The 27516-nt window shown below is 42.8% G+C and overlaps 1 protein-coding gene and 1 long non-coding RNA gene across 51 annotated transcripts in view; one reads left to right on the top strand and one right to left on the bottom strand.

The window, feature by feature from the left end:
- The window catches only part of MTMR3 (myotubularin related protein 3), a 141853-nt gene that overhangs the window by 111894 nt on the left and 2443 nt on the right, over positions 1–27516 (top strand). For 7 of the 50 annotated variants that reach the window (XM_070276232.1, XM_070276226.1, XM_005612442.4 and 4 more), the window contains 13 exons: positions 491–587; positions 3075–3188; positions 7567–7772; positions 8320–8427; positions 9400–9511; positions 15985–16180; positions 16832–17017; positions 19605–19775; positions 21008–21153; positions 21930–23286; positions 24424–24534; positions 24999–25087; positions 25851–25877. In XM_070276232.1, coding sequence (XP_070132333.1) covers positions 491–587; positions 3075–3188; positions 7567–7772; positions 8320–8427; positions 9400–9511; positions 15985–16180; positions 16832–17017; positions 19605–19775; positions 21008–21153; positions 21930–23286; positions 24424–24534; positions 24999–25087; positions 25851–25877 — 2920 coding nt within the window. Of the gene's footprint in view, positions 1–490; positions 588–3074; positions 3189–7566; positions 7773–8295; positions 8428–9399; positions 9512–15984; positions 16181–16831; positions 17018–19604; positions 19776–21007; positions 21154–21929; positions 23287–24423; positions 24535–24998; positions 25088–25850; positions 25878–27516 lie in introns of all 50 variants that reach the window. The other 43 variants (XM_014742013.3, XM_014742011.3, XM_005612445.4 and 40 more) reach the window with 9 other exon arrangements.
- On the bottom strand, positions 17782–24503 carry LOC138915152 (uncharacterized). The gene is made up of 2 exons (XR_011420714.1): positions 24357–24503; positions 17782–23495 (listed from the first exon to the last, which is right to left on the bottom strand). It is a non-coding gene; the product is annotated as an uncharacterized lncRNA (long non-coding RNA).

Below are 27516 nucleotides of genomic sequence, written 5' to 3'. Positions count from 1 at the left end.
AAAACTCTCAAGTGCTAAAATCTGGCCCAGAGGGTTTCTGATGAGGAGTTGTAGTTCTATTTCTACTCTTGGTGAATTTCTTGATTTTATTTCTTTTGTATAGTGTCAGGTTGAGTGTGGAAATAGAAAAGTAGCCAGTATAGTGACAGCATGTGTTTGGGGACCAGACAGACCTGCCATAATAACCTCTCTCAGTCTCTGTTTTGTCCTCTGTAAAATGAGCTCAAGGATACTACCCTCAGAGTTGATAGCAGTGATTAGATGATATAACGTAATTCCTGATCAAAATTAATTTCCTCATTCCTTTTTATAGTCTTATCCTGAAGGAGAATTTTTAACTAACACTAAATATATATTGTTTTATTTGTATAATATCTACCTGTATTTTTTTCTTTTTCTCTTAATAACTGAGCAGGGTAGCTGTGCTTTTAGTCTACCTGTTTTGCAAAAGGGTGTTCATTTCTTTCTTTCTGCTGTCTTTGGCCCCTAGGGGAGCACGTAACGTCAAGGTTTAAAAACGAAGTGGAGCGGATGGGTTTTGATATGAACAATGCCTGGAGGATTTCCAACATCAATGAGAAGTACAAGTGAGTTGCATGGGTCCCTTTGGACTGTGTTTCACAGCCAGTGCCTTTGCAAAAACCCCAGTTCTCATGTGACAGAACATTTGAACTTAGACTTTTTCTTTTTCTTTCAAACGGAGTTTTATTTATTAAATGTAAATACATCATCTTCAGGGTACTTCCTGAGCCATATGTTCCCATTGCTATCACTGGAGTGAAAAGTAATGCTTACTTAATAGGATTCTAGAAGCTTCCTTTCTATCCCTTCCAGGCCTCTGTTCTTCCTGGCACATGCACGTCTAGATAATACTGTGTTTACTTGTAGACAGGCAGTTTCTGTTATTCTCATCACCACTTGACATCACGTTAGAGATAGAATTAGTGATCTTATAAGCAATGATAAAACACTTAGGAGCTAGTTTTTATGACTATAACTTTACTCCAGATCCTATGAAATAGGCATAAGTATTCTGGTATTCAGTATATTGACGTGAAACTACTTCACAGCTACAATCATTTAATCATTAAATAGTAACATTATTAAATATTTCCCAAAACCTCTTTCCTTAAAAGGTGTAAGTACTTTGGTGGGAGAGGGCAGTAAACCACTTTGATTTTGGTGATCCAGGTTTCTATGAATCAAAGTAAAATTGTCCAGGAGATTTAAATTAATATATCCTTCTCTTAAGTTTCCCTGCAGCAGTTGGAGACGTTAATTATCCTTGTTGTCCTTTGAGCTGCCTAATTATGATAGCCATTTTCCTGATCTACTTGTGGGTAGCCATCAGAACATTTCGTTTTTCACTGGTAAAATTACAATTACTGTACATACTCTTGACAGGGACCTTGGCCAAAGAGTTAGGAATCTCTGGGGTGTTATGAAGCCTTGGGAGCTACAGGTCTGCTATACCTTTGCTTTTCTCATTGACAAGTCAAAGCAGAGAATGAAGGTGGAGACTGGAGGAGGGGGCCTCAGAGAGCCTGAGGCTTTCCTCACGTGTAACTCACCTCTCCTGTACTGGAAACTCCTTATCTATAAGTGAGCAGCTAGTATTTGCTGAAGCGCTGACTACTGGGTAGTGTAATACTTATAATGATCAGAAAATTGAGTATAGTCAAAAAACTGAATTAAGCTAAGCTTGTTGAAAAAATGTTTGAGTTCAAAAGCTATTGGTTTTTAAAATCTCTATTTAGTATTTAAAATCTCTATTTAGTATGGGTTTTAAAAAACCCATAGTTAACTTCTTGTCTTTTGAGTCCACTATTTCTAACTCAAAACCAGTCTTCAGGATATTGAAAAGTTCTTCCCAATACAAAGGAAGAATGAGAGGCAAATTTACTCTTAAGTTTAAAACAAGATAAAAGGAGCAAGACTCATGGTTAGAGTATTAACTGTGATCACCGTGTCCCAGGTTATTTTTAGGAGTTTGTGAGTAGGTGTTAGGAATTTTATAGAGCTGCTCTTGTTGCCATAGCCATTCTGCTGGTTCAGTGGCTTTTAAATTCCTAATACTTCGTCTTCTGGAAATTGAGAACAGGAGTGAGAGATTTAGTGCAGAATGACCAAAACCCCTAATTCCTAAGCCACTTTGTGTTTTTCTCCCTCTTTCCCTAATGCATAGATAGGCTAGGGCAGGTTGGTGGTGGCGGAGGAGGAGTTTGTGTATTTTAGGATTTGGATTAAAAGTCTTATTTCCTTCACTATTGAAAAGGAATATTGGGATAGCCATAGAGAGACATCATCCTGTAAGTAAAAAGACCTATCATAAATACTCCCTTTCTAGGGCACCAGCTTGACTAGCATCTTCACTAATGAAAACAGCTTTTTTTCCGAATGTAGTTTGTTCTGAAGTGTATTTTATAGAAATTATGATTAATAGTTTATTCACATTACTAACTTGGCTCAGTGGGGCTGTGATTATACATGCAAATGGCTGACCTCTGGTACTGTTTCTACATGTCCATGGCTGCACCTGTTCCCTATAATTGGGACACCCTGTTTGGTTCACATCAAAGAATATGTTAGTAATCTTCTAAGGTCTCTGGAAACTTGAAATTGTGGGCTCTCATATGTTTCCCTTTGACAAAAGCCTGAAAGACTGAAGGTCTGGTAGAGGTGACACAGACTTTCACTTCTGTAGTGAATTCACTGGGCAACTGTGTAGTTAAAAGTGACCTGTGTATTTGTTATAACAGAGGGGTATGGTGGAGTAACTGCCTCTCAACTCCCCCCTTTTTCATTGATGGTTGAGGTTGCCAGATTACCCAAAGGCAGCATTGAGTGGAACAAGCCAAGATAGTATCACATGATACATACATAAGTAAACACTTGAGGCAGCCCATTCTCCTGAGCAGACCAAGACTCAAGTGATGCTCCTCATTGCCTTTTAACTGGCTCTGGGGTAGCTTGATCAACATCTTTGTGCTGGCTCACCTAGTATCTCTTCCTCTTCTCCCTCCCTTTCTCCCTGTCCTCTGCCCCCTCTCCCTCTTTCTCATCTTCCCTGTTAGGCTATGTGGTAGCTATCCACAGGAGCTCATAGTGCCTGCCTGGATCACTGACAAAGAACTAGAAAGTGTAGCAAGCTTCAGATCCTGGAAGCGCATCCCTGCTGTCGTCTACAGGTAAGTAAGCCTGGCCAGGCCCACCTCGGTCTGGTGCTATTGCCCACTGCATGTGGTCTGCCAGCTCTCCTGCTGTTTACCTGGGAAGGGAAGTGGAGGGGTTCTGTGAACTTTCTAGGTAATTGTATGCTTGCTTGTTGCAAAGCTGTTCTTCTAGTCAGACACACCACTTCTTATTTCATCCAGAACACTAGCTGATGGTTCAACTGACACTGATTAGAAAATTTCAATAGAAAAGAGGCTGGTCTTGCTATTTTAAGATCCTTCTGACATTCTCTTGGAAGATAGTGTGCTGACTGCATTTAGCTTCAGATGTTGGCTTTTGGATTGAGAGAGATGAGTTCTAGAAAGTGAGAATTGCAAGGATAGAGTTGAATACTTTGTGATTGTCTTTCTGGTTAAAATTTAACACATGGAAGAGCTCTGCTTTGAGAGGAAGGATTTAGAGAAGACGGCTAGGTCTTAGCTGGATAGAAGATCTCAGAGATCAAAGGCAGGAGAGCCAAAGGAGGCAAGTTCTAGAAGGGGATGGTGGTGGGGTGATGAGCACAGGTTTTGGAGTTCAAGTTGTTTCTCGGACACTCCTTGCTATGCCACCTTGAGGAAGTTCCTAATTGACCTCAGCCTATTCCTAAATTAGTAAAATGGAAATAATATTCTCACTTTGAAGGTATGCTGTGACATCTGAATATGAATCTATAAACACTGGGCTTCTCTAAGAAATATCTGGAATAGATTGTATTCCTGAGGGCTTCTTTTATAATTCAGTGAATGGCTCAGTTCTCACAGGATCATGTTAAATTTTTAAGAAGTCATTCCCTCTTATTTTGGAACTGTTTCAAATCTCATCTCCTTGTAATATTCACATTCTCGATTTCATTTTCTCCGGTTTGCACACTTTTTGAACTCTTCTTAATTTTGGACCAAACCAGTAGAGCACAGTTAGAAACTCTTTCATGCCAGGAGGCATTCTATTGAAATACTGAGGTTGGAGGAGGGGATTTATCTCCTTGTGGAATTCTCACCGAGATAACCAGCTTGTTCATTTAGTCCACTAAAGGCAAATTCTGATGGCCACTCTGAATAGAGAGAGATGGAAAAGTATTTGCTTCTGGCCCGTGGAACCCATTAAGTTTTCAATCTCAATTTTCATCACTGTTGTTTTCAGACACCCCTAGAAAAGTAGGTCACCAAATTTACCTATCACTCAAGTGATAAGGATGACACAGGAATTAGAGAACAGTTAAAGCTGAAAGGATTTATGAGTCTTATCAGTGATCGGCCCAGCTCAAATAGGGAAAGCAGCCAGCTGCTGCTCTGTGGCCAACAGCTGTGTTAGTTTAGCAGCCCTGGCATTGTGGGGTTTGCTGACTTTGAGCATAAGGGGAAAGGACTCTCATTTTCTAAGTAAGGGGCTTTAGGTGAATTCTCCCTGTTGGTAGAGAAGCGTAAGAGTGTAGGTTGAAGAAAAACTTCTTAGAGTAAACATTGGAAGCCTTTTTTCCCCTTTTAAAATTTATTCTAGAGGGCATGAGCCATAGGGTTTTTTCCAACCCTTTCTAAAGACCACAGAGTATATATAAATGAAGAAAATTTTTTTTGAGGAGTCAGGTTTTCTTAGAAATTTTTTTTCAGTTTTGGCTATATCTTGGAATAATGGATTTCATAAGTAAAATAGCAGAGTGGGAGATAGTATTCCCTAGTATTAACTCTTACTGAAAATTTATATTTGCAATTTCTTAGAGAAAATCTGGTCTCTAAAGATTACAAATGGAAGTTCTTAATGTAGTTCACATAAAATCAGCCAGGCTTCCAGGAACTGGCCTCTGTTTCAGAACGTGTGTCTTGTATTTCTGAGCTCCAAACTAGGTTGTTATATTATTTGAGAGCTTTGTAAGGGGTATGTTGAAGAATGTTTTGGAATATTGTACCACTACCACTTTCTGCTTTGCCAGTCCAGGTGGCAGGATGCTTCTGAGTCCAACATACATTTACTGAATTTAGTTGTCTGTAGACTACAGTAATGATTCCTGAGGTTGCTGGCAGCAGTTACTTGACAGCACCATGCTGAACCAGTGCCTGATTAGTGCTTTCTCCTGCTGTGATGAGAGAGTGCTTATTTGGATTTATTATTGAAGACAGAGATTGCTCTAACATAGCAAGATGGTGCGAAGGCCGCCCATCTGTAGTGCAGTTCACAGCTTCCCCTTTTGTGCATTGAGTGATTGTTAGAAACGTCTAGACATTTAGGGGGCTTGCCTAATACTAACTTGGGGATAGTTTGAATATTTATGTGTTTCTATATAAAATTGAAGCATTCATTGTTTAGTAGGGGATTCATCCATTGGACATCTTAATTTTTATACTTTCGCTGGTCCTTTTTGTTAAAATGATAGATATGCTCTTTAGTGATTTTTTTATCTATAGTGTTCTAATTCTCTTTCATGCAGTCTAAAGCATCTTCGAAGACTGCAAAAAACTTAGCTGCTTATTGCAACAGCTCAATTGCAGTCTAGCGATTATAATGCCATGGCCCTTAAATCTCAAGACCCAGGCTGAAGAGTGCCATCTTCTGTCCTTCTTGGGTACTACTGGGAAGCATTGCAGAGGAAGAGGATGCTCAGGAAATGCCTTGCCAGCCTCTGCTATAAAGGTTTGGCATCAGTCAGCTCAGCGGTTACCTGGCTCCTATTACTATATGCTAGTAGGCATTTTAAGAATCAGTGAGGTTTTATTTCCAGTTTGGCTCCATTCAACAGGTGAGCCAGTTGAGTGTGTTTGGCGATATGCAAGTACTTTCCGTTACTTGTCTCTTCCAATGAGGGAGAATTTAAAAGCTAGAAGCAAAAACTGGTGGTTCCAGTGGAATCTGATTATTGCCAAAGTTAATTTATAGCTTGTGAGCTTTAGGATTAAAAACAAAAATCTTTCTCACATTGTTCCTTGAAGAAGACAAATAGATTCAATAGTATGTTTTATTTAAATTTATCTATACCCTACACATGTGTTACATGCATATGCATGTATGTGTTTAGAAACAATTTTAATGGGAGGCAAGACACTGACAGTTCCCTCTGGGATATACAATTGGGGGACATTTAAATTTTTTGCTTACTAGCTTTTTATTCTGCTAATTTATTTTTACAGAGAACTGATTACTTTTATAACTTATAAAAAATAGCTTTATTGAGATGTCACATATACTTCACCCTTTCAATGTGTGTAGTTCAGTGGGGTTTTTTTTTTAGTGTATTCACAGTGTTGTGCAGTCATCACTATGGTTAATTTTAGTACATTTTCACCACCCCAGAAAGAAACCCAAGACCTGTTAGTAGTCACTCCCCATTCCGTCCCCAAGCCCTCTAGCTCTGGCTTACTAGTAATCTCGTTTCTGTCTCCAGATTTGCCTATTCTGGACACTTCATATAAATGGACTCATACAATATGTGGCCTTTTGTGACTGGCTTCTTACACTTAGGATAACATACTCAAGGTTCATCCATGTTGTAGCATGTATTAGAACTTTATTCCTTTTGATTGCCGAATAATGTTACTTTTATAACTTTGTAATTGCTAAAATTGCCTAACTAAAATTCCTAATTAGGAAAAGACTGGGTTTTAATAGCATCTTAAAGTAGGCTATGAGTATGATTTCTGGTCTTATTTCTTGAAAGGGGATCTATCAGAGGATGGCTTATTGAGGTTTATGCTATACCTTTCCTTCTAAGAGCTTAAGGAAGGGTAGCTGGCTCATTGAGCTACCTGCCTATAATAAGAGTAGTTTGTGACTCATGAAATCTCAGGAGATTTTATAAAGCAGTCCATTGTGGGCCAGGTAAGTGTTTCAGTCCCAAAGGTGAGATCTTATTTTGAAAAGAATCTCCAAGCCAGCCCAGTAGCACACAGTTGCTGCTGTGGGCTCTCAGAAGTTAGTGAGGAAACAAATGTTTCTGTTTCAGCATCTATTATGCCAGGATAGTCAGGTGCAGTATTAAAAAGGAGAGATTAATGTTTCATTATTGAGTAGAAGAATTAGTGTAGTATTTGTAGATTATTTTTTCCTGATTTTCCAAAAATAAATTTAAAGATTCAAACTTTTACTTTATGAATATTAAATTTTCTCTAACACATTTATCATTGTGTTTGTCTCTAAAATGGTATGATAAATGAGAAAGATCCAAATAGGTTTTGTTGTTATTCTTGTTGCTATATAAGATTTCTGCCCTGAGAAGACTTGAAGCTAACCCATCACTTACCTGTAGTCAGGTTGTTTGTTAAGGCATTGAAAATCCACTACCTCACTTTTTGTGTGAGCAACAGAGCATCTGAATGGGGCCATCGGGATGGGTACAGTTGTTGTGTCTTGTTCTCTGCACAGGCACCAGAGCAATGGAGCTGTCATTGCCCGTTGTGGACAGCCAGAGGTCAGCTGGTGGGGCTGGCGAAATGCCGATGATGAGCACCTGGTGCAGTCAGTAGCCAAAGCTTGTGCCTCTGACTCCCGATCAGGTGGCAGCAAGCTATCAACTAGGAACAGTCCTCGAGACTTCCCCAATCCAGGAGACCTTTCTGACGTGGACTTTGGTAAGGGACTCCCTGGATCCGTCACAGCAATTTTTATAGCATCTGAGAACCTTTCCTCGAAGTGGCCTTTTCCTTGTGAGACAGAATTCTTTTCATAGAAGAGAGAGAGCAAAGCTTCAACTGACAGAATTGTTTAAGGAGTCACAGGTCTTGACAAAGAACCAGAAGGCCCCTTGTTTTAAACTTGGTTTACGAGAACTAGAGTGTTTGTTGTCTTTCTTGCCATCATGACGAGAATGGAGTATATATGTGATAGGAGACCTTCAGTGTCTCCAGACCATGGAGGAAAACACCAGGCTTCATTAAAGGACTACAGATGTAGAAATGATGTATAGGAAATTGTAGGCAAAACAGAAGATAAACTAAAGAGAGAAGTCATAGGTATCAAAGGTTCTGGTTAGGTGAATTTCACTTCATTGAATTTTTTTGGTACTGTATAATATGCGCCTGTGGTTCTTATTTTGCACAATTCTGGGAGCGACAGGTTCATTTAGTTTGTCCTCCCCACTCCTGATGTCCCTAGATTCTTCTCTGTCAAATACTTCAGGAGCAGAGAGTTTGGCCATCCAACCACAGAAGCTTTTGATCTTGGATGCACGCTCCTATGCAGCAGCTGTGGCAAACCGAGCCAAAGGAGGAGGGTGTGAATGCCCAGGTAAGGTGGACAGTGCTTTGTCCTCTGACACGCTGTCCTTGTGAATCCAGCCCATGCTGAAGGGGGTCTTAGTTCTCAATTTGAAATGAATGGCTAGCCATGTTCCTCAGCCTATCTTGAGGGAGCTGGAGCTCTTTGGAGTCTTAACACTGTATGTTCTTTTCAAGAGAGAAATGGAGGAGGAGGTGCAGTGAAACCAAATAATCTTCCTTCCCTCTGCCAACCTTTAGGTGATAAGGAAAGTAAATCCTCTCCCATAATGAAGCCTGTTCATGTTTGGAAGCTGCTTCTTTAGTGGCTCAATTTCTCAGCCTTCTAAAAGCTTTTTGTTGCCTTTGTCAGTGGGTATGCTCATCACTGGCCTCACAGAAAACTCCTCACATGGCTTCTACTTAGAAAACCTGGGCTGGAAATTGAAGCAGTAAATACAAAACTCTAGCAAAGCACCTCTGTCCTGACCTATAACACCCCCACTGTTTGAATGCTGGCTTTCTCCAAGGAGGGACCCCTTCGGCGCCAGTTGTGTGCTGATGGAGCAGGTAGAGGCACCAAGCTCCTTACTCACATGTGATCTAAACTGGAAATTAAAAGCAGTTATACCAAAGTGGAATTTGAATGCATGAAATGCATTGTTCTAATAGGCTCTTTTCAAAGAGATTCCAGAGCTATAAGTTAGTTGAGGCCCAAGAAGTAAACCTGGGCTAAGATGGAAGTATATAGATTTTTTTTAAAAAAATAACAGCTCCTGTTTTATGTTTCTCAAATCTATCCTTCCTTTTCGCCGAGACAGCTAAAATTCAAGCAGTTTTCCTTTCCTAATAAAGGACTGGGCTAATAGGCATCAAAACGCTGCAGTTTCATTAGTCAGCAGCTGCAATGGTTTGTTTTATAGCCAGTTTGCTGCTTTTAAATTTGGCCATATGGGCTTTAAATTCAGCATATTTGTGTTCTCTTTATTGTTATTCTCTCCAGAGTATTACCCAAACTGTGAAGTTGTATTTATGGGGATGGCAAATATTCATTCAATTCGGAGGAGTTTTCAGTCCCTGCGGTTGCTCTGCACACAGATGCCAGATCCGGGAAAGTAAGACCTTTGCTTTAATTCTGCATTGCTTTTTTAAAAAAAAATGAGTTTGGAGGTGTCTTTTCTTCTGTTTCTTCTTAGACTTCAGTTTTACTTTAAGTCTCTGCGGGTATTCTTCTTCCTGTGTTAGGAGCATGGCAACACAGAGGAGGAGCCAGGAGAAAAATCAGCCCTTTGAAAGGTTTAAAAATGTGCAGCACAGAACCAGCCTCAGCTCTCAAAACAGAAGTGTTGCATTCTTGTTTTTCCTGGGACCTCTTCCTTCTTTTGTACATTGTTTTTGGCCTGAAGTAATTTAATTCTCTGTTTTTGACATCCTCTGGTGACACTTAACCTGCTATGAACTGGGATGTTTTACCATGAAGAGTCAAAATTTATTCATCATGTTCTAGAAGGGGTTAAACTTTCTTTAAACTAGCCATTAGGTCAGTTCTTTCTCCATTTGCTTCTGATTTCTAAATTACCCTCTCTTATTTACTAAGAACATTACCTTGATTTTTATTGCTTATTAAAAGTGAATGGCTGGCTTTTGCAGTGAGGAAGGTTAAATAATATCCCCTCCCGCCAAGGGCACTGTTTGAATACAAGACAAATTAGGAATGCTCTGTAAAACAAATATGGACAGATAAATATTTAAAAGCTCCTGTTTTACTCTTTCAGGAAGCCAGAAATGGTGCCAGAGAATACAGAATTTTCTCTTTTCTGGTGTTTGTGCTGGAGCCCATGGCTATTTCCCCGAGTTTTGTTCAGTAGATCTCATGATCACATCAATTTTTGCAGCATTCTTTATTTGACTTTATTAAATCAAATGGCTGCCTGAATCACTTGTACTAACTCCTGGGAGCAAATGATTAAATTCATCACAGTTGCAATCAGCCCAGAGGGTGAAGCAGTTGCCCTTGGGGAAAGCCTGACTGAAGAAATAAGATTGCTGCTCTGCTTTGGGGATTAGCAACTTGCATCTGCTACACATTTCCAGAACCCAGCTAGTAGCACTCTCTTTGTGGGGCATAGAAAGAGCCTGGCTGAGGACTCAGGAGATCTGCCACTGATTGTGTGATTTTGGCCAAGTGGCTTAACTACCGTGGGCATCAGTTTTCCTGTCTGTAAAATGAAGGGATAGAATCAACACTACCTGTTCTCTAATATCTTCCATATATTACAAATTTTTTTAAAACACTGTTTTATAACTCAGAGTCAAAAGGTTGTAATTAGCCCTTGCCTGGTCCAAATGAATGTCTAGGGGATTTTATTAAGGAAGAAGGTAATGCTTTGTGTGTATTTGGCAGCAAATCATAATACTGGAGCCTCCCTTGTGGATAAAAAGAAGCTGTGGCAGTGATGCGACCAGCTATACGCAAGCCTCCAGACACTTGATTGAGGCTGTGGGAGGGCTAGGGCATGGTATATTTCTACTACAGTTTGAGAATAGGACAAGCAAGTGTGGAATCTCTCAGCACCTGCTTGGTTGGCAGATTCTGGAATACAGCTTTCTCTGTTAGGCATGGACAACATCAACTGGTATGTAAGAATAGTTTAGTAAGGTTCAAGGGAACCTTACACTGGTCCTTGTTTACCATTTCTCCAGGGGCCAAGAGATAATTTAGTATTTGCTCTCCTAATCCTTATCTTTTAAGACTTGGTTTCTTTTAAGACTGTGTAAGGAATGAGAATAAACACTTGATCCACAGTGAAAAATGTTTCTCAGGTACCTATTAGGAGATAGAAAGTGTTGAGATTGAATTTTTACCCATGATTTAAATAGTAGGAATCTTCACTGTATGCTAGCTACTGGGCTGGGCTTACAGCTGTGCCTGAGACACTGTGTCCACCCTTTGAGGATCCACAGTCTGGTTGGTAGACCAAGCTAATTCATGTGAAACCCACGTTTATGCACTACATTTTGTTGTCTGCCTGGACAGACCCCTTCCTTAGACTATTTCAAAAATTCATACCCATTCCCCAAGGTTTAAGAGGCATTTATAGCCTAGTCTTGGCCAAAGCCTTCTCAGAACCCCCATGACAGAAGTATGTTTGAAGGGCTAGACTGTGGTCCTGACTACTAATACTGTGTTTTGGAAAAATCAGAGCTTTTGTTGGTGGGGGTGGGGAGTAAATTCATGACAAGGCACAAGAAACAAAATGTCAACACAAGATAAACAAAATTGACAAACCTTTAGCTAGACTCACCAAGAAAAAAGGAGAGAAGGCTCAAATAAATAAAATCCGAAATGAAAGAGGAGAAATTACCACAGACACCTCAGAAATACAAAAGATTGTAAGAGAATACTATGAAAAGCTATCTGCCAACAAATTGGATAATCTAGAAGAAATGGATACATTCTTATCATCATACAACCTTCATAAACTGAATCAAGAAGAAATAGAGAATTTGAATAAACACTCACCAGTAAGGAGATTGAAACATTAATCAAAAACTTCCCAAAAAATAGAAGTCCAGGACCAGATGGCTTCCCTGGTGAATTCTACCAAATATTCAAAGAAGACTTAATACCTATCCTTCTTAAACTCTTCCAAAAAATTGAAGAGGAGAAGAAGCTTACTAAGTCATTCTACAAAGCCCACGTTACCGTGATACCAAAACCAGACAGGGACATCACAAAAAAAGAAAATTACAGGCCAATATCGCTGATGAACATAAGTGCAAAAATCCTCAACAAAATACTAGTGAATCGAACACAATCATACGTTAAAAAAATCATCCACCATGATCAAGTGGATACAGGGATGGTTCAACATCCGCAAATCTATCAACATGATCCCTGTGTCAACAAAATGAAGAATAAGAACCACGTGATCTTCTCAATAGATGCAGAGAAAGCATTTGACAAGATACAGCTTCCATTTGTGATAAAAACTCAATAAAATGGGTATAGGAGGAAAGTACCTCAACATAATAAAGACCGTATTTGACAAGCCCATAGCTAATATTCTCAATGGAGAAAAACTGAAAGCTATCCCTCCAAGAACAGGAACCAGACAAGGATGCCCACTTTTCACCACTCTTATTTAATGTAGTATTGGAAGTCTTAGCCAGAGCAATCAGGCAAGAAAAAGAAACAAAAGGGATCCAAATTGGAAAGAAAGAAGTGAAACTGTCACTATTTGCAGATGACATGATTTATATATAGAAAACTCTAAATAATCCACTGAAAAACTTTTAGAAATAATAAATGAATATGGTCAAGTTGCAGGATACAAAATCTACATACAAAAATCAGTTACATTTCCATACACTAACAATGAAGTACAGAAAGAGAAATTAAGAATACAATCCATTTATGATTGCAACAAAAATAATAAAATATCTAGGAATAAACTTAACCAAAGAGGTGAAAGATCTATACACTGAAAAAACTATAAAACGTTGAAAGAAATTGAAGAAGACACAAAGAAATGGGAAGATATTCTGTGCTCTTGGATTGGCAGAATTAACATAGTTAAAATGTCCATGTGACCTATAACAATCTGCAGATTCAGTGCAATCCCAATCAGAATCCCAGTTACATACTTCATGGAAATAGAACAAAGAATCCTAAAATTTATATATATGAAACAAAGACCCTGAATAGCCAAAGGAACCCTGAGAAAAAAGAACAAAGCTGGAGGTATCATACTCCCTGATTTCAAAATACACCACAAAGCTATAGTAACCAAAACAGAATGGTACTGGCAGGAAAACAGAAACACAGATCAATGGAACAGAATCGAGAGCCCAGAAATAAATCCATACATCTTCTGGACAGCTAATTTTTGACATGGGAGCCAAGAAGATAAAGTGGAGAAGGGAAAGTCTCTTCAGTAAACGGTGTTGGGAAAACTGGACAGCCAAGTGCAAAAGAATGAAAGTAGACCATTATCTTACACTGTACACAAAAATTAACTCAAAATGGATTAAAGACTTGAATATAAGACCTGGAACCATTAAACTTCTAGAAGAAAACGTAGGCAGTACACTCCTTGACATCAGTCTTAGCATATTGTCAAATAACATGTCTGACCGAGCAAGGGAAACAATACAAAAAATAAACACATGGGACTACATGAAATTTAAAAGCTTCTGCACAGCAAAGGAAACCATCAACAAGACAAATAAACAACCTAACACTTGGGAGAAGATATTTGCAAACCATATATCTGATAAGGGGTTAATATCCAAAATATATAAAGGACTCATACATCTCAACAAAACAAAGCTAACAACCCAATTAAAAAATGGGCAAAAGATCTGAACAGACATTTCTCCAAAGAAGATATACAGATGGCTGACAGGCACATGTAAAAATGTTCATCATTAACTATCAGAGAAATACAAACCAAACCACAATGAGATGTCACCTCACTCCTGTTAGAATGGCTGTAATTAACAAGACAGGAATCACTAAGTGTTGGAGAGGTTGTGGAGAGAAGGGAACTCTCATACACTGCTATTGGGAGTGCAAACTGATGAAACAATATGGAGATGCCTCAGAAAATTAGGAATAGATCTACCGTGTGATGTGCTATTCCACTACGTATTTATTCAAAGAACATGAAAACACGAATGCATAAAAATACATGCACCCCTATGTTCCTTGCAGCATTATTCCCAATAGCCAAGACTTGGAAGCAACCTAGGTGCCCATCAAGGGACAAATGGATAAAGAAGATGTGGTATATATATATATACAATGGAATACTACTCAGCCATAAGAAACAATGAAATCTGTCCATTTGCGACAACATGGAGGGACCTTGAGGGTATTAAGCAAAAGAAGTCAGAGGGAGAAAGTCAAATACTGTATGATCTCACTCATAAATAGAAGATAACAAACAAACAGAAACAGAGATTGGATTGGTCATTACCAGAGAGGAAGGGAGGGAAGAGGGCGAAAGGGCTGAAGGAGAGGGGTGAAAGGCACATGTGTGTGGTGATGGATGGTAGTTAGTCTTTGGGTGGTGAACATGATGTAATCTACACAGAAATTGATGTACACCTGAAATTTATATGTTATAAACCAATGTTACTGCAATAATAAAAAAAAACACCACAGTTGAAAACAAGTATGATCAGTTTGTGATTACTCCCACAGGGCAATTTATGGAGTCTGATACTTCCTTGAAGGTCTTTCGAAAAAAGGTTCTTCTTGATCCCTGCTGAATCCAGTCTGTGCCAAGCCCAGTGATACTGTGTAGCCGTTGGTGTAGTAATTTGTGTGTGTCTGAATCCTTAGTTTGAGCCCATCCAGTTTTAGTCAGTAGACACTCAAGACTTAAGCTAGGTGTTAGGGTGTGGGGGTAGCAGACGATGTTGTCTGCTCTGTTCTTCAGTGTGGCATCAGGCTTACATCTTGTTATAGACATATTTGTATTTGAGTTTTCTTTACTTTTTTTTTTTTTTGAGAACTTGGGCACAGTTGCTGAGCATTAAATATAAATATCTTCTATTTTACATCTCAAGGTGGCTGCATTTCCTTCAGGAGAAGATTCCAGAAAGAACTACTTACACAGTAGTCTCCCCTTATCTGTAGTTTCACTTTCTGTGGTTTCAGTTACCCACAGTCAACTGCGGTCCAAAAAGATTAAATGGAAAAATCCAGAAATAATTACTAAGTTTTAAATTGTGCACCGTTGTGAGAAGCATGATGAAATCTCATGCTGTCCCTCCTGGAGCATGACTCCTCCTTTTGTCCAGCATATCCATGCCATATGTGCTACTCACCTGTTAGTCCCTTAGCCATCTCACTTATCAGATTGCCTGTCTTGGTATCGCAGTGCTTAAGTTCAGGTAACCCTTATTTTGCTTAATAATGGACCCAAAGTAGTGATGCTGGCAATTCAGATATGCCAAAGAGAAGCTGTAAAAGTGCTTCTTTTAAGTGAAAAGGTGAAAGTTCTCGACTTAATAAGGAAAGAAAAAAAATTTTATGCTGAGGTTGCTAAGATCTATGGTAACTTTTATTGCAGTATATTGTTATCATTGTTCTATTTTTAGTTATTGTTGTTAACCTCTTACTGTGCCTAATTTATAAATAAAACTTTATCATAGGTATGTATGAATAGGAAAAACCATAGCATACATAGGAGTTTGGTACTATCTACAGTTTCAGGCATCCACTGGGGGTCTTGGAACATATCCCCCACAGATAAGGGGGAGCAACTATATTGGGTCTATATCTACCATGGACTGAAAATTATTAAATATTCTCTCTGGGAAATTAGCTATAAGATTTTTGGAACAAAAGATAGTCCTATTAATTACTGTCCTATGTCTAAGGCTCTCCTCTGTTGCATAGTAGGGCTTGGGTCTCATGCTTTATAAAGATACAGAAATTTTCTGTTTGTTTTGGCAGTGTGTTTGGAGGGGAAAATCTTTGGGAATTGCTTTTTAATTTGACAGGTATTTGGCATGATGCAGTAAATCATAAAAATCGGCATTTCTTCTTTATCCCCTTCTGTTTTTATTCTTATAGTTGGCTCTCAGCTCTTGAAAGCACAAAATGGCTCCATCACCTGTCTGTGCTTCTGAAGTCGGCACTTCTGGTAGTGCACGCCGTGGATCGTGATCAGCGACCAGTGCTAGCACACTGCTCAGATGGCTGGGACCGAACCCCCCAGATTGTGGCATTAGCTAAGCTCTTACTGGACCCTTATTACCGAACCATAGAGGTAGGTGCACCAAAGAGTGGGATTTAGTACTTCAGGATGAGTTGGGGAACCTATTTTGATCGAGGTGGTTAGGTGTGATGAAAGTGAAATTTCTTTATTTTTAAATCATTGCTCCTTTACCTTGAGCTAAATTGTGGTGATGCCTACCACAGTTCTTGTGGCTCTTAAAATGGGGCAGAAGGTATTGAGAATACAGACGTGTTTTCCTTTGCAGTCTATCTACTTGGAAAAGTTTTGGCTGCCTCAGGAAAATGGGGCCTCTATGGAAGGATCTTGGCATACTTATTATGGTAATGGGTCTAGATAGCACCACAGAGTATTCTGTGGAGAAAGAACCCTACTCTGTAATAACCACCTGTTGGGTTAAATATGTAAGAATGAAAGAGGATAAAAATAGAGACTCAAGAAAGGCTTAAATAAATGCTGAGTATCCTTTTGATGATTATGGAATGGAGTTGAGGCAACTGGGAAATTGCCCTAAGCATGTGTCCCATCAGGGATGGAGCTATTGGCAGTAGGGCTGGGTTGGGGCTCCTGATGGGGTTTAGTGGGAGGCTGTTATAAGAGACTGCTGCCAGTGACACCAGGATCAGGACTGTCACAGTCTGGACAGACAAGCATAAATGGTCGCTCCTGGGTGCTTCCTTGCAGGGTTTCCAGGTTCTCGTGGAGATGGAGTGGCTGGATTTTGGCCACAAGTTTGCTGACCGGTGTGGTCATGGGGAGAACTCGGATGATCTGAACGAGCGTTGCCCAGTGTTTCTGCAGTGGCTTGACTGTGTTCATCAGCTTCAGAGGCAATTTCCTTGCTCTTTTGAGTTCAATGAAGCATTCCTTGTGAGTTTGGGCTTATAAGTCTTTATTTTGAGGACCTTCTAAATTCATGGGGGTGTCACCACATATCACCACAAATGTTAGTGGGTCAGTTTTCACATGAAACTGTGCATCCTTTTTAGAATTTGATGGAGGAGCCATTCTGTCTCTTATTTTTTTATTGAAAAACAATAATCATAAACAAGTGTTTCAGTGAATCCAGGTGTACTAGATTTGCATAGTTTTTGAGTTGTTTTAAACTTAGCTTTTAAAATGGATAATAGAAGCTTCAAAAAGCGGTTAGAAATGGAAACAATAGAATGTCTTCTGCTCTCTCCAGTCCATCTACCAAATCCCCTACATCTCTCCCACTCTCTCTGCCCCCTCCTTTAATGGAAGATGCACTATCCATGCCCTCTTCCAGCCCCTCCCTCCACTTGTGCACCAGCTCCTGCCCCTCTCCTCTGCTCCAGCGTTTCTCCTCTCTGTCTTTTGCATCAGCATATTTCCCTCTCTACCAGATCATTGCCATCAGCATACGTATACAGTGTGGTGCCTCCCATCTCATCAGAACCCTTTCTCAGTCCTGCATTCCCATCCAGCTGTTAGCTCATTTCTTCACAGCAGAGCGCCTCAAGTCTTCTACATTTACTGTCTCAAATTCCTCTCTTCCCATTCTCTCTTGAACCCAGACCAGTCAGGTATTTACCCCACCACTTTACCAGAGCTGCTCTTGTTAAAGTGACCAGTGACCTTCATGTTGGTAATCTAGTGATCATCTCTCAGTCTTCACCTTCTTTTTTTTTATTGAAGTGTAATTGACATACAACATTATGTTAGTTTCAGGTGTGCAACATAATGATTTGATATTTGTACATATTGCAAAATGGTCATCACAGTAAGTCTAGTTAACATCCATCACAATACATAGTTAGAAAATTTTTGTGTGTGATAAGAACTTTTAAGATCTGTTCTCAGCAACTTGCAAATATGCAATACAGTATTATTAACTATAGTCACCATGCTGTACATTACATCCCCATGACACATTTATTTTATAACTGGAAGTTTGTACCTTTTGACTGTCTTCATCTTCTTTGATCCATCATTAATATTTGGCACAGTTTAATCACTCCTTTCTTGCAGCAGTTTCTTCAGTTGACTTCTGGCACACTTTCTCTTAGTTCTCTTCTACCTCACCATCTGGTCCTTTCTGTTTCCTTTCCTGGTTCCTCTTTACCTTCCCAGTTCTGAATGTTGGAGTGCTCCAGGGCTCAGCCTCCAGGCTGTTCTCTCTGTACACTTCCTCTCTAGGGACTTCATCCAGTCCAGTGGCTTTAATTGCTCTCTGTGATTCCCACTTTTATACCTCTTCAGCTCAGACCTCTCCACTTAACTCCAGACTCATCTATCCACATGTGTCTACTTAGTATCTCCACTTGGATGTTTTAATGGTATTTCAAACTTAAGATGTTCAAAACTTAGTTCTTGATTTCCACATCTCCCCATCCCAAAACCTGATCTTCCAGAAGTCTTCCAATTCACCAAATGGCAACTCAATCCTTCCATTTATTTAGGGCAAAAACTTTTATGTCATCCTCAACTCTCCTCTTTCTTTCATACTCCACATTCAGTCTGTCAGCAGATTCTCCAGCTCTGCTTTCAAAAAATATCTAGAACCTTGATTACTTATTGCTACCTCTACTGTTCCCACACTGGTCCAAGCCACCATCATCTCCTGCTCCAGCTCTAGAGAGTCAACCTTCTAAAATATAAGACAGACCACGTCATTCCTCTGCTCAAAAATCGCTAATGACTTTCCGTTTCACAAGAGTAAAAGTCAGAGTCCTCAAAATGGCATGCACGGCTCTCCTAGAGGTTACCTTTCTAGCCTCATTTCCTACCATTCTTCTCCTTGTGCAGTGTCCTTTAGCTCGCCTCAATACCGTTGTGCTTGCTCTTGCCTCTGCATGGAGCATCTGCCTCCCTCCTTCCCATACCCACATGACTTGCGCTCTCACTTCTATCAGGTCTCCATCGGTGAGGCCTTCCCACACTGCTTTGTCCCTCTTACCCTGCCTTAGTGTTGTCCAGAGCAGTTCTTACCCCTCCCCCACAACTAGAATGAGCTCCATCAGGGAGGAGAGCTGTCTGATTATTGTTGCATATCTAGCACCCATAGAAACATCTGGGGTGTGTGAGATGCTCAACAATGTTTTGTTGAATGAAAAATTGTTTAGAAATGTGATGTCTCTCAGACTTAGGTTGCACACTGATCTGCTCCAGTACCCAGTTTTTATACTCTGTCACTCTTGAGGGGGGTTGTTAACTTAGGGCCTCAGAGACTGTTTGCCAGGGAGGCCAAGAGGAGTGGGTGTTCCAATGATTTATCTTTGCTCTTTTGACTCAGGAGTGATGGTGGTTGGGGTTGGCGCTCTAGAATTGGTGTGGTGAGGAGGTGCGGTTGTGTGGCTTACTTGGTTCCCCCATCTTTACTGAGTGTGATCTGAAGTGCTCTCAGGGATGTGGGGGAAGGGTAGCTCAGCTGGGCTGACCTCCCCCTGAGAATGCATACCCTATTGCTTGATTTTGCCTTGTTGGACTCCCATAGGTGAAACTGGTGCAACATACCTATTCCTGCCTCTTTGGAACATTCCTGTGCAACAACGCCAAGGAGAGAGGGGAAAAGCATACTCAGGAACGAACATGTTCCGTGTGGTCGCTCCTTCGGGCCGGCAACAAGGCTTTCAAAAACCTACTGTATTCCTCTCAGTCAGAAGCCGTATGTATCCTTCAGCCTTCCTTCCCTGATCAGCAGAAGGAATTTGGGAGTGGGGACTAATGGGAGTGTTTTTGAGTAGCGACCCTTCTTAATGGCATTTCTGTTGTCTCTGGATAGGTTGGTTCCTTTTTTTTTCCTACCACCATCCTGAGAAAGGCCTGTTTCCTGGTGATGCTCTGGCTTGCTTCTGACCACTCTTTGCTCAGGGTGGTTTGATTAATACACATCTCTACTTTGCCTTTCTCGATACCAGTCTTTTCTGGCACCTTCATCAGAGCTTAACTTGCGCCTAGCGTGTTCTGTCTAGTGAGTGGAAGAGGCACTTAAGTCGTTCCCTCGATGACCCTGATAGCTCAGAAGGAGCTGCCACCAGGCCCCCAGCACCCTTCCAGTGTCAACAGGCACTGACATCTACTGCAGCTTCTATCTGAGAGCAGAAAATTCTGTGACGTTAGCATGCGTGTCTCTGTGTGATTCTCTGCTCACACAGAGAACAGGCAGGTCCTTTAACACTTTGTTCCTCAAAGGAACACCTTCTGTTAAGCAGAGAAAAAGAGGCACTTGCGTCTGAGAGTTAATACATTGTAACATGCCTTTTGTCAGAATGCATCTTAAATTCTAAAGAAGTCAAAAGGAGGCTAATCAGAGGTTATATTGCTTTGCTGGACTATTAATATACCTTTCACACATTTAAGTAGTCAGAGGAAAAATTTACACTAACTGCTTCTCTCTCTCCTTCACTGTGCCTGCTGGAGAAGTGACAATACAGGAAGAAAATTCCCTCCTTTTCACATGATTAATTTAAATGATCCTATAAAACAGGTTTGACAGTGTCTTCTAAAGCCAAGCCTTTATACCAGGGAACAGACAACCACCATCTAGCAGAATGACTCACTTTCTTATGCAGTAAAAGCAACAAATTAAGCTGAGCAAAGTCAGACATTCAATAAAGTTGACCTAAGAAATAATTAATGAGAGATGGATATTTTAAAAAATCCTTTAGATTTTCATGCCGGCAAAGAGGCTCGCAGGTGAAAAATGTTGTCCCCCCAAAAAAATCTCTAGTCCTTTATAGGCCTTCTTGGGAGAGAGACCTGCATCCACTGATGCTAATTCCCTTTGGAGATAGTGCAAGACCTGTTGGGTGTTCCAGCTTGGTGCTTGTTCCTTACCCTCATTTCTAAAAGCTTGTTGGGACTTGTTTAAACCTGTGTCCACTGCTCTCTCCTCAGGTGCTGTACCCTGTGTGCCACGTGCGCAATCTAATGCTGTGGAGTGCAGTGTATCTGCCCTGCCCTTCCCCGTCCACCCCTGTGGACGACAGCTGTGCACCATACCCAGCACCTGGCACCAGCCCTGATGATCCACCCCTGAGCCGGTGAGCCCAGGGTTGATGCTAAGGGGCCTTTTCTGTGTGGGTTATTCCTGTGTTGGAACGTGGCCAGGGAGGGTCAGAGATCATGACATTGTCTGGCTCCCCACATCTTTCTTAGATCTCTAAAGTTTTCTCAGGGAAGGTATAATGGTTCTGGGCTATGAGGCCATAAGAGCCTCGTTTCCTGAAGGGTGTTGGGCCTTGTCACTACATCGCTCTGCTGCATGTACCAAGCAGTGATGGAGCAAATCCTCTGGGTTCCTTGTGACCCTCTGGCTTGAATCTCAGTCACTACTCTGTGCTCCTGCCTCCCTGCCATGATTTGTCTTCTTGGGCTTGAAAGGCAGATGCTGTCAGATGATAGAAAGTTTGGCTTTAAACCTGTGAATTAGCTTTACTGAATTCAGACTGATAAATAATAAATTAATTTAAAATATTGTAATAGCAGAAAATCAACAATGCTATTTTCCTTTGCTGCTAGTTGAGAAACACAGCAGTACCATGAAGAACATCTTTTTAAAATAGCATTTGCTGTTAGCTTACTGGTATGTATCAGGCATTTGGTAGGGGTGGGACCAGAGGAAATTTGCCGACTAGAAGGAGGACTCGTTCGGAGCTTTGCCTTTCCAGCAGTCTGAGCCTCATTTCAGAGATGCCGTAGCTTCTTGAGTAGTGATGAAAGACCCAATTATGAAACAACTGCCTGTTAAAACCTCTTGTCTCCTACTTCCCTCCGAACAGCTTCAGATTCTCATTTCCCCCAAACTTCTTGTTTGTAGGCTACCAAAGACTAGATCATTTGACAATCTGACCACAGCCTGCGACAACACAGTGCCTCTAGCCAGCCGGCGCAGCAGTGACCCAAGCCTTAACGAGAAGTGGCAGGAGCACCGGCGCTCACTAGAACTGAGCAGCCTGGCTGGTCCTGGAGAGGAACCTCTTGATCCTGACAGCCTGGGGAAGCCAACCAAAGTGCTGGGTGGCGCCGAGCTGTCTGTTGCAGCTGGAGTGGCCGAGGGGCAGATGGAGAACATTTTGCAAGAGGCCACCAAAGAGGAGAGTGGGGGAGAGGAGCCTGCCCACAGGGGGAGCATTGAGATGCAGGTCAAAGAGGAGGTGCTCTTAGAAAAGGAGAACAGGGGGAAGATCCCTGAGGGCTCTGCCATTGTACTTCATCACATCCCGGAACTGGATGCTGCTGCTCTGAGGAGTCATCCTGTTCTCCCCAGTTCTCTCCAGGAGCCTCTCAGGGGAGAGGATGCCCAAGAGGTCCCTGTAGAACAGCCTCACACAGGAGCTGTCGCAGAGGACAGGGAGGAAGCAGTTCTTCCAATCCCAGTAGATGCACAAGCTGGCTATGGCACCTCACAGTCAAGTTCTCTGCTGCCCTCCCAAGTCCCATTTGAGGCCAGAGGATCAAACGCAGACAGCTCCATGGACATGTTAATGGAAGATAAAGTGAAGTCAGAAAGTGAGCTCCAAGGCCATCTTAGACCTTGCCTGGTAAACAGTGGCAGGTTCAGTGGCAAGGACATGCTTCCTCAAGCCTTGGAGCCCAGGCCTTTGGAGAGGAGCCTGACTGAGAGGCCTCAAGTGGGATCTTTGGTGCATAGGACTTCCCCTGACAGCATCCACAGCCCAATGCATTCTCCTTGTGCCTTGCCTTTAGCCGAATGTAAAGAGGGGCTCGTGTGCAATGGTGCCCCAGAGACTGAAAATAAGGCCTCAGAGCAGCAGCCCCTAGGGCTTAGCACCCTCCAGAAGTACCCCACCCCCAATGGGCACTGCGCCAATGGGGAGGCTGGTAGGAGCAAGGACTCACTGAGTCGCCAGCTGTCTGTCACAAGCTGCAGCTCTGCCCACTTACACTCAAGGAACTTGCACAAGTGGCTGCACAGCCACTCGGGGAGGCCGTCTGCAACTGGCAGCCCTGACCAGCCTTCTCGCAGCCACTTGGATGATGATGGCATGCCTGTGTACACGGACACTATCCAACAGCGCCTGCGTCAGATTGAGTCAGGTCATCAGCAGGAAGTGGAGACCTTGAAGAAACAAGTCCAGGAGCTAAGGAGTCGCCTGGAGAGCCAGTACCTGACCAGCTCCCTGCACTTCAATGGGGACTTTGGGGATGAAGTAGTGAGTACATCATGGTGCCTCCACAACTGTCCAAGGAGTCAGGGCACACTGAGGCTGGGCACCCTTTGTGCCTACTGCATGATGATTGGTAGAGATTTCTAAAAGAATTGGAAAGGTCCAGAGTAGCCCTCTTGAGAGAGGCTGGAGAAGGGCATATGAATGGCCGTCTGCCTCTTTCTTTTCTGCCTTGCGTATTTTCCGCAGGTGTCCTGTTTCGGCAGTTAGAACAAGGAAGAGAGTTAGCACTCACTACGTGGTTGGTCAAATCTCTTTGGAGAGAGGATTATGTATCTTAAGAAGGGCTTGAACAACTGGGCCGAATATTTGTAAGGCAGTGTGAAATATTCCTGTCAAATCATAGTGCCTGTCCTACCCCAGTAGCTAGTAACTGTTAGCCTCCCCAAACATGGGCTGTAACTGTGAAGGTTTAGTTCTTTTTTTAGCAGGTATTCATACCCACCCTGTGGCAAGTGATGGCAGTAGAAATGGGGAGAAGGGGTTGGTTTCTAGTACTGTCGAGGAGTTGGCACTGTAATGGGGCCTGGTGACTGGAACTGCAGGTACCTGAGGGGAGATTCTCAAGGAGGCGTTCTCACTGGGTGGGTCTGACTTGATGTGTTCAAGTTCAGGTGTGAGCCTGGCTCTAAAAGCAGTCAGTGTACATTAAAGGCGGGCTCATCCAATGACTTTCAGTTCAAACTAACTTCCTAGTGATGATGGTTTCTCATTTTCCTGAAAAGTCCTTTAGAGAGAGGAGGACATGCCCAAAGCACTCAGTTTCAATACACACATGTAAGTGGCAGGGTTGGGTTGACAGGCTCTTTGGAGCAGCTGACACTCAGTTCCCACTCCATTCTGGTCTCTTCTGCCCCACTCACTTTCTAGAACCCAGAGCCTGTCTGCACTCCAGAGTCACTGCACGCAGCCTTAGACCTGTGTATCTCTCTTCCAGCTGAGCTCAGCCCTGTCTCTGCACCTGCTCAACCCACTTCTTGATGGCTGATGCACCTACAGATTTGGCAGCCCTAACACCCAGGCCCACCCCATGTCCCCAGTGCTCCCTTCCTTACCAAGCCCCTTTCTTCTTCTGGGAGGAGACCAGGTTCATTCTGTTCAGCTGTGTTTGTTTGCCAACAGACTTCAATCCCTGACTCGGAAAGCAATCTGGATCAGAACTGTTTGTCTCGCTGCAGCACAGAGATTTTCTCTGAAGCCAGCTGGGAGCAGGTGGATAAACAGGACACAGAGGTACAGGCTCAGCCCCTGTTCTGAGTGCCACCCATGAAACTCTTTTGCAGTTCTTCTCCTCCCCATCCTTTCCCCATGCCCTTGGCTAAGGAGTGACCTCATAGCACACGTAGCCTTGAGCTTCTGTGAATCTCAGCGCCTGTGAAACCCCATCGAGCCTAGAATTTCTGTGCCAGGGAGACTCAGCAAACTGGCCCTCTCTCCTCTTTGCCTCTATGAACTGGAGCCTTGCCAGCTCTCAGCCACACAGGGTGCTGCTGCCTGCCACTTTATCTCAGGGGAGTTTCGAGTCCCTTCCAGGGAAACGATTTGGACGCCTTTCTTGTACTACTGACATCTGACCTGGGCTGGTGCCACCAGAGCCAATGTGGTCCTTGTGACTCTTGCTGCCCCCAGCATGGCTCTGCTGGCTCCAGCTGGATGGCCCATCTCCTGTCACTAACCTGGCCCTGTATGTTTTACAGATGACCCGTTGGCTCCCTGACCACCTGGCGGCCCACTGCTATGCGTGCGACAGCACCTTCTGGCTTGCCAGCAGGAAGCACCACTGCAGGTGCCACTGGGGTGTGTGGTGGGGTGGACAGGGATGTGGAGGCTGAGACTGGCCCCTGGAGCCTGCAGATGGAGAGATGCAGGCCTTGGGCTGGCAGTGTTCTGGCTGAGACAGACCCCAGGTTTACAGGACCCCGGCTCATCTTTTGTGCCTCTATAATTGGTGGTTGCAGAACTGCATTTGGTGTCTTTCTTCCAATTCAGAGTGATCATGACTAAATTTTGAAATGTACAAATGATGTCCCTTTTTATTTATTTTACTTCCAGGATTGGTCCACCGCCCAAACTGCCATTTCTTATTACTAGAATAAGATTTCTTCCCATTTCAGCATGCTGCTATGAGCAAAAATAGTTTTCCTGCTGTGGGCAGGGAACTTCATTTTCCTACTTCTTACGCCCGCTCCCTGACCCCAAACTTGTTTTCGTTGTGCCAGTGGTGAGCAGACATAGCTGGGGATACTAGAAGGGACAGCTGAGTAGGCTCCTGACTTCTTTCTTCCTTCTCAGTTGGTGCAGTGAGTTGCTAGGGATGCTTTGTCCCAGCTGGGGTGATGAGTATCTGGAGGATGTTCAGTGTTCTTGGGATAGGCAGTTTATCTGAATCATGACACAGCTCGCCCACACTAGTGAATCCAGATTGAAAATGAAACCACCTCTTTGTCTAGTAATGATGCTTGTAGGACTGTGTATCTCCCCACCCTGCACCCCAAGCCCAGATGTCTTTGTTTGGCTTCTCCTCTGAGCTCTTTCTCCCCTCCTTGCAGGGACACTGACCGTGTTGATCAAACGTGGTGAGCATTTGCAACAACCTGTCTGTGACGTCCACACATCTACAATAACTTGTCCACACTAACTCTGCCGTTTCCCCTCTCTGCACTCATTGGGATGAAGCCTGGGGCTGAGAGGGCAGGCAGGCAGGCAGGCAGGCAGGCAGGTGGGCTTGCAGGGAAATCAAAGCAGCTGACTGAGGAAACCATTAGGGCTGAGTCACACTGCAGCCGTGTACTCCCCTCCGACCTCACAGCTCAGCTGAGCCATCTTGCTTGTAATGAGAAGCAGTGCTTCAGCAGGGGCTGGGCTTGTGGAGTAGCCAATTGGGTTTTTGGAGCTGTTTCTTTTGGGTCAGTCATGCCAGAATGATGCTAGTGACTTCCAAATCAAACGGCATCACCACTCCTATTTTTTTTTTTAAAGAGACCAGACTGAACAGAGGTGGTCTTTCCCAAGCACTGTTTTAGCATGGGACACTTGAAGGGAAGAATCCATTTAGGGTCTGTCAGGATCCCCTGAGAGAAGTTAGATAGAAAAGCTTAACCGATCAAATTCATGTCATGCTTTTTGAGCCAACTCTAACAGGTATGTTAAATAAATGTAGACAATCAGAAATAGATTTAGGTAATTTTTCCGTGTTGCCCACTCATGCTTTTCAGAAACAGAGTTGGGAAGTACTTAACTGCATTCTAGTAGATGAAGTTTTGTGTGTTTGTTTTACTTCTCTGTCTTTCCATTGCCCCGTGTCTGGCCTTTTCCTTTTGTGGTATTCTTTTGTCCCCAAAGGGTATTCCGTATTCTCTCCTCTGTGCCTAAGTGGTCCTTAATCCAGCAGTGGGTTTGCATTCTGAGGAGCATAAATGAAAAGGTAGTGAGTGATGCTGGCTGAGAAGGAGGATTTCCCTTTAGCTGCTTTCCCCAAGTCTTTGGTGGGCTGTGTCAGGCTCCTTATAGTCTCCCGTTCTTGGGTGTGTTGGGATTGATTTGTACTTTGGGACCCAGCAGACGGGTTATAAGGTGAGCAGAAACCCATCCCTTGCCAGCTACCTGTCCTGTTAGCTGTGAAGAGCATCTGTTTGGGTGTGCGGAGCTGTGCTGCACAGATGCATCAGAGCTGGGCTTTCAAGCGGAAAAGAGGGACTCCTGGAGCCTGAGTGCAGTCAAACCTTCAGATAGAGCTCTAGTATTCCCTGGAGATGCGTGCTGGTTGGGGAATGAGCCATAATTGACTGACACCTATCTAATAAGGGAGTGTGTGTGCATGTGTGTTCATCTGTGCTCTTGTCCTTTCACCCTGAGCATGTGTCATTGGTTGCTTGTCTCCTGGCTTTGCATGCTGGCAGCAGAGCAGTCCTAGATGGCAGCAGTCTATTCTCCATGTTGCTGCCTCTGAGCCTCTGGGGAAGTGGCCCTTTGGGCAGGGCTTCTCACTACCCAGCTGGGCTGGGTAGTTTCTCTCATCTGAAGAGCTCGGAGGCAGTTCCATTGAACTCTGGCCTCTGTGATCACAAACTATATGGAGGCTGTTGCCCAGGTGGTTGTGGCCACTGGGTTTTCCCGGGCCAGGACTTACCCACTGAGCTAGCAGCTGCTTCTGCCCTCAGCCCATTTGTTCTCACAAATCTCTTGAGCAGCATCCTTCTGTACACCTGGTAACCT

This window comes from Equus caballus, chromosome 8, assembly GCF_041296265.1.
Source record: "Equus caballus isolate H_3958 breed thoroughbred chromosome 8, TB-T2T, whole genome shotgun sequence".
Classification (NCBI taxonomy): Eukaryota; Metazoa; Chordata; class Mammalia; order Perissodactyla; family Equidae; genus Equus; species Equus caballus.
The sequence above is the reverse complement of the archived record's forward strand: the minus strand, read 5'-3'. Positions and strand labels throughout refer to the sequence as shown.